The 6,539-nt window shown below is 50.0% G+C and overlaps 1 protein-coding gene across 1 annotated transcript in view; it reads left to right on the top strand.

Moving 5' to 3' along the window:
* The window catches only part of CAMKK2 (calcium/calmodulin-dependent protein kinase kinase 2, beta), a 53,736-nt gene that overhangs the window by 1,086 nt on the left and 46,111 nt on the right, over positions 1-6,539 (top strand). Inside the window, exon 2 of the mRNA XM_010841426.1 lies at positions 410-599. Coding sequence (XP_010839728.1) covers positions 410-599 — 190 coding nt within the window. The remainder of the gene's footprint in view (positions 1-409; positions 600-6,539) is intronic.

The raw sequence follows: 6,539 nt of genomic DNA on the forward strand, positions 1-6,539 counted from the left end.
AGTTTAGGATTTCGGAGGCGGCCTAGGCCCACCCCCTCGCGTTTGACAGGTGGCGAAAGCCGGGGCGCGCAGGCGGAGAGGGCTGACAGACTTTGAGCGACCCATCCCCGCTCCCCTCTTGTCTCGGGCGGGTGCACACCGGCGCCGTGGTGGGTTGGACATCTGGCGGCGGGACCCTGGACCGTCTGCTGTGGGACCGGGGGCTCCTCAGCCTCTCCTCTCTTGGCCCTCTCTGCCCCCGCCCCCTTCTCTCAGCCGGAACCTCACAAGCTTGGTCTTTTTTTGACCTAAATTCACCTCGGGGCCGCTGCATTCTGTGAACGCGGGGAGGTGCCTTCGCCGGTATCCTCCACCTGACTCTTGGGGACGCGGGGATGCTGGGCCCGGTCCCCGCTCAGCTTTGGTCTAGGTGCCTGGGCTGCCCGCCGCGCCCGCCGCCCGCCCCCCCGCGCCGGGTTCCAGCCTTGCGCTTTTCCTGGCTTCCCCACCCCCTGCACTGCCCAGTTTGGGAAGCGGGGTGTTTTCACAGCTCTGCCAGCGGCCCTGCTGCTCTCACTTGGTGCTGAAGAGGTGGCGCCGAAGCCCCTCCTGTCTCCTTGGTAAGGTTGGGGCAGAGGGATGATGCTTGCGGGGCCGGGGATCTCGGTGCCCGCAGTAACAGGGGCACGCTGGCCCGGGGTGAGTCGTGCAGTGCCCTCCTCCTCAGGGGCAACTTTTACCTTCCTCAGTCTGGAAGTTCCCACAACCCTAGAGATATCTAGAGCTAAATAGAGCTATCTATGTAGCTCTAAATAGAGTTTTGCTGTTATTTACCACCCACCTCAGGTGGCTCTGCCCCCAGGGGAGAGAGAAGTAGATAGCTGTGTCCCCATAGAGCCCCTTGTTCCTAGGGGGAGGCAGGGGCAGCAACACGGGGAGGGCTTTGCGGGAGTTACCCCCTACCCCGCACCCCACCCCGCCAAAGCGCCTCACAAAAACATTCAACTTAGGAACCAACTGTGCATGCTTCCTGGTGGGTCCTAGAACTTCTTTCCGGACCGCGGGTCCTAAACCCTTCCTGTATAGAGAGCAGCCTTTTGTAGGGAGAGCGCACAGCCTGTTTTTGTGATAAAAAGTAATGCCCATCTGATGGGCCCCTAACTTGGATAATAATAATAGTGTTCATAACCAGCATTTATGGAGTTCTTACTGTGTGTTAGATGGGCTTCCCAGATGGCTCAGTAGTAAAGAATCTGCCTGCCAAAGCAGGTTCGATCCCTGGGTTGGGAGGATCCCCTGGAGGAGGAAATGGCAACCTGCTCCAGTATTCTTGCCTGGAAAATTCCATGGGCTACAGTCCATGGGGTCACAAAGAGACATGACTGACTGACTGAGAGCATGTGTTAAATACTATACTGTGTGTTGCAGGCATTATCCCATTTATTGCCTACCAAAATCTTGTAGGGTGGGGATTTTTATCTCCATTGTATAGAGATGAGGAAACTGAGGGTAAAAACAATCCTGCAGTTTGCTAGGAGTTAGCCCATTTTATAGAAAGGCTCAGGGAAGCTAAGTAACTTGCCCAGGGTCACACAGCCAACCCAGGCTGTGGTCCTAAAGCCTGTGCACTTTACCACCTGTTCTAGAACAGAGGCCTTTGCAAGGCTGCCCTAGGCTTCTTGAGGAGCCCAGAAATGTTTGCTAAAACAGCCTGAGGTGTCACGGTGGTGATGCTGATTGACTTGGGCTTGTGTTTGTTTCCAGGTTGTTAGTGGGCTGGTAGACAAGTATATTCACTAATAACTATGCAGTAATTCTCATCAGAGGTGTTTCCACCTTCCTGGTGAGCATTTGGAGAAGTGTGGGGGTGACTTTTGGTTGTCAAAATGAAGCTGAGCACTCCTGACTTCTGGTAGGCAGAAGCTGGGGATGCCAAATATCCTGCAGGCAGGCCAGATTCACAGCAGGCGTGAAGAATTGCCCTGCCGTAAATGGCTAAGAGTGCTCCTGCTGAGAAATATCAGGAGGAATAAGTGCTGTGGAAATGAGGAAGCAGAGGGCAGTGGGGATTCTGGAGAAATCCCTTCTGGCAGGTGTGAATACAGGAGGCTTTCTGAAGGAGGTGTCATTCGTGCTGAACTTTGAAGGATGGGCTGAAAAGTGGAGATTGGATAGGACGAGGGAAGGGGTGTAGGATGGGATGACCTAGCAGAGGGAGCTTTCTGGAGTAACCTGGAATCCCCTTCTTGAGAACTGCATCCCAGATGGGCTGGTTGGTGGGGAAGCACCTCTCTCAGGAGGAAGGGATAGGCGGGTGGGGCAGGCCAAGCCTGTTTTCAAGGCTTTTTGGCTGAGATTTTAACGTGGGCCACGGAGTTGCCCTGACCGCATCATGAACCCATTTCATGGATGGGCTTGGAGAGGCTGAGTAGCTCGTTCAGGATCATGGTGGTTGTGGGAAGCATATGGTTCTCGTTTCCTGATGCCGGTAATTTCGGGCACATGCTATTTCAGATTTTCCTTTGGGTCAGAGGGCCTTGTTTTGCTATTTTGCACAGATGTTTTGCTTTTCCCAGTAGCTCCTCCCCTTTGGGCTGGGCCAGATAACCCAGATGCAGGCTTCGGCCTTCAGCCTCACTTCTGTGCCTTCTTAACTGGAAAGTTGAGGAAATCGCCATTTCCCTTTGGGAACTGACTTTTCTCCCTTAAGGCTATGCTTGTTATATACTGACCTGTTAGGAATGTAGGACCTATTGTGTCTGGCTTTCATTGAACATACTGTTTTCAAGGTTGTCCCTTGTTGTAGAATGTATCACTGCTTCCTTTCTATGACTGAATAATCTGTGTATGGATACACTATATTTTGTTTTCTTGTATTGTTTCTGCTATAAGAGCTTCTTCTTTTCTTTTTTAAATTTTAATTAATTAATTTACTTATTTTTGGCTGCGCTGGGTCCTCATGGCTGCACTTGGGCTTTCTCTCATTGCGATGAGCAGGGTCTACTCTCTAGTTGGGGTGTGTGGGCTTCTCACTGCTTCTTTTATTGTGGAGCATGGGCTCAAGCACTCCGGCTCAGTAGTTGTGGCTTAGTTGCCCTGTGGCGTGTAGAGTCTTCCTGGATCATTGGAAGGTGGATTCCCATCCACTGGACCACCAGGGAAGCCCCATAAGAGCTTCTTAAGGCCTTTGTACTTTCTTAAACTTCTTTGTACTTTCCTTTGCCTCCGCAGCCCCCAACTAATAAACTTCTGAGTACACGACATTACTTTGTCACTCTGTTTGCAGGGAGAAAGTGATGGAAGAAAGGTTCTCCGAAATCAACTGGAGACCAGCTTCCTGGAACAAGGAAACTCCCTTACTTTTCAAAACTCTCTCACTTCACCCTCCTAGCTCCAGTCTAAGCCCATCACTTCCCAGGTCAGCTCACAGTGTGATTTTCAGGGAAAGCCTGGATTTTATTCAGTTTCATTCATTTCAGTCATGATTTGTTAAATGCAGGTTCCTGTGTGATTTTTTTGGTATGTATATTGTGAGATCCTTTTCCAGGTAAGGAAATCCACAGAGTAGAGAAAGCCTCACCAGACAGATGGTGCTGGCACCCTGTGGCCAGGCATGGAGTCAGCTCAGGTCCTGATAGCTTTGCCAGGAAAGCCCACCAAGAACATGGAAATGGAGTGGTGTGATCAATGAGCTGGGAGGAAGCCCAGAGAATTCCAGTCCCTGAACCCCTGCTATATGATGGCTGGGAAAAGTGGAGCACAGAGAAGAAGGGAGAATGTAGTCTTTTTAGAGAGAACATTGCTTATGGGCCATGTTGTATGTTGGGCATTTTTCTAGAAGATTGACTCTACAGCTACCCTCTAGGTAGGTTGCTGCAGCTCTGTTTTACAGATGAGAAAATCAAGGCCCAAGTCCCCTGAGATCTGTATAGTTTCCTGACATACCTTCTCGTCCTGAGCACTCGTGTCTCCCTTGGCCTCCTTATGCTGCCAAACGATGCCCATGTTCTCATGGAGTGGAATCAACCTTCCCCAGGAGATGATGGTGTGGAAATGATTTCCAAATGGTTGTGCTCTCAAAAAAATAAAAAGATTTTGAATGGTTACTTTTTCTTCCTTCCCTGATTGGATCCCTTCCTTGATAAAACCAAAAAGAAGGGCATATTTAAAAGGAGCGCTGTTTGACTTCACAGAAAAGACCTCTGGCATTCCCTGCTGCGGGATGCTAGTGACCAAAACGGGGAAGGAATTATTTTAGCTGCCAGTGTTTTCAGTTTCAGTCATGTGTGTAGTGTTGCTGCTGAATTTTTCTTGTCAATTATGAAACATTTTAAGGATAGAGAAAAAAAAAAGTGGATAGAAGAAAAAAATTTTTCGTTGTTGACTGGCTCATGGTTTTGGAAGGCTGGAAGGAGGCCCAGGGGCAGAAAGGAGGCAGAGCAGGGTGCTGGTGATTTTTCACTGAACCCACACTTTTGGGAGGGGCTGGTGACAAGCTCCGTCCTGGGAACCAAGGAATGCTGGGACTTGATCCTTGTCCCTAAGGAGCGCCTGAGTGAGCGGTCTGGAACTGTTGAGGGTCAGTTTGGAAAAGATGAACAATTCTAGCATTTTTCCGTTTTGAAAAGGAAAGAAGAAAGAAAATGGGAAGAGTGTGTTGTGCCCCTACCCTCCTCACCCCCAGAAAGCTGCTGAGCAACTATTTTTATGTTGTCCCTTTTTATCCCTGTTGGCTTCTGTAAATAGTTGAGAGATGGCGGTTGCAGGGATAAAAATGCTAATTCCAACCTGGAGAGGAGACACTGATAGTCCCCCAAGGAAATGGGGAGGAAGGCCAAGGTCTTGCCCCTCTGCCCCTCCTGCTTGGGCATGGGGTGGGAAGTGAGTGGGGGTGGGATGGGGAAGGCACACAGTGGGAGGTGCCTGAGATAAGCCTCTGTTGGAGAAGTTTAACTGGGGAACCAGTGGTTTGGTGGGGGGGCAGGGTGCGGAGGGAAGGACACCTCCCTTGTGAGTTTTTAAAACCGCTTTGGGATTTTGCCATTAAGGCCTCTGGCAGAGATTTTATTTAGATTTGTTCCCAGACAATTCTACTGCCCTCTGGGTCCAAGTGTGGGGGACACGATTGGACCCCCAGAGCCAGCTTCCAGCCCGTCTTTGCCCCTGGCTGGGGCTGCTTTGTGCTGAAAGCTGGGAAGGGAGGAAGCTAGATTTAGCATCACCTCCAAACAGCAGGGAAGAGGAAGGGAGAAGGGCTGTGGGTGGGCGAGGCCCGGATGCCTCTAGATTCCCAGTTGGCCCCCTCCCTCTGATTTGTCAAGCTGCAGAATGTTGGAGTCAAGTGTTTTATTTTCATTACAAATTGAAATTTCAATTGTTTCCCACTTCTTCCTTGTTGTTGTCATCATTTAGTCATGTCCAGCTCTTTTTGGGACCCCATGAACTGCTGGACTTCTTCCTTAGGTTCAGTAAAAGACTGGGAGGGATTCGGTGGGAGAAGAGGAAGTAAGATGATTCCTACCTCACTTTTCTAAATACCCCCAACATCCACACCCACACTTACCCATTCATTCATGCTCTTCAAGGCAAGGACCATCTGCACACACCTGACCTTAGGTACCTGGCATGAGATGGGGGATGCTCTTTCTCTCTGCGATACTTCATTATTGACCTAACAGTAGCGGTCTAGGAACTCTTAAGACAGTGGAGGTTCTTACTCTGCCAGCATCCAGGGCAGAAGGGGACACTGCAGGGGTCAGGGGTCATACCCTGGCCTAGCCTGGGACCTGCTGGGCTGCCTAGGAGAGGTCATCTCACCTCCCTGGGTCTCAACCACTACTTTTGAAGCCCTAGTGTGTTGATTATGAAAGCTGTGAGAGTGTGTGCAAAATTCTTGACACAGATAAGCAAGGATGCGAAATTATAGGCACACTCTGCTTTTAATTTTGTAAAAAGTGATGCATATGGATAAGAATTAGAAGGGAAGATGGAAAGAGTTAAGTTAGCATGGTGTGATTAGAAAAAAAATTATTTTAATATAAATTGAAGGGGCTTGAACTTGATAGCCACTGAAGTGCTTTCTTGGCAACAGCTTCTATTTAGGGAGCATTTGCTGTGTGCAGGGCCCTGTGTGGTGGTAGTTGAGGTAGGCATTGTTATCCTCAAGGTCACCAGCAAAGAAGGGCTGTGCCCTTGATCACAAATGCTTCCCCCTCTCTGGGAGCCTTTGATTTCACACCTGTACTTTCCCAAATCACTGTGTGATTTGGTACAGTTCAGTTCAGTTGCTCAGTTGTGTCCGACTCTTCGCGACCCCATGAATCGCAGCACGCCAGGCCTCCCTGTCCATCACCAACTCCTGGAGTTCACTCAGACTCACGTCCATCGAGTCAGTGATGCCATCCAGCCATCTCATCCTCTGTCGTCCCCTTCTCCTCCTGCCCCCAACCCCTCCCAGCATCAGAGTCTTTTCCAATGAGTCAACTCTTCGCATGAGGTGGCCAAAGTACTGGAGTTTCAGCTTTAGCATCATTCCCTCCAAAGAAATCCCAGGGCTGATC

The sequence above is a fragment of the Bison bison genome, unplaced genomic scaffold (genome assembly GCF_000754665.1).
Source record: "Bison bison bison isolate TAMUID 2011002044 unplaced genomic scaffold, Bison_UMD1.0 scf7180017864160, whole genome shotgun sequence".
Lineage (NCBI taxonomy): Eukaryota > Metazoa > Chordata > Mammalia > Artiodactyla > Bovidae > Bison > Bison bison.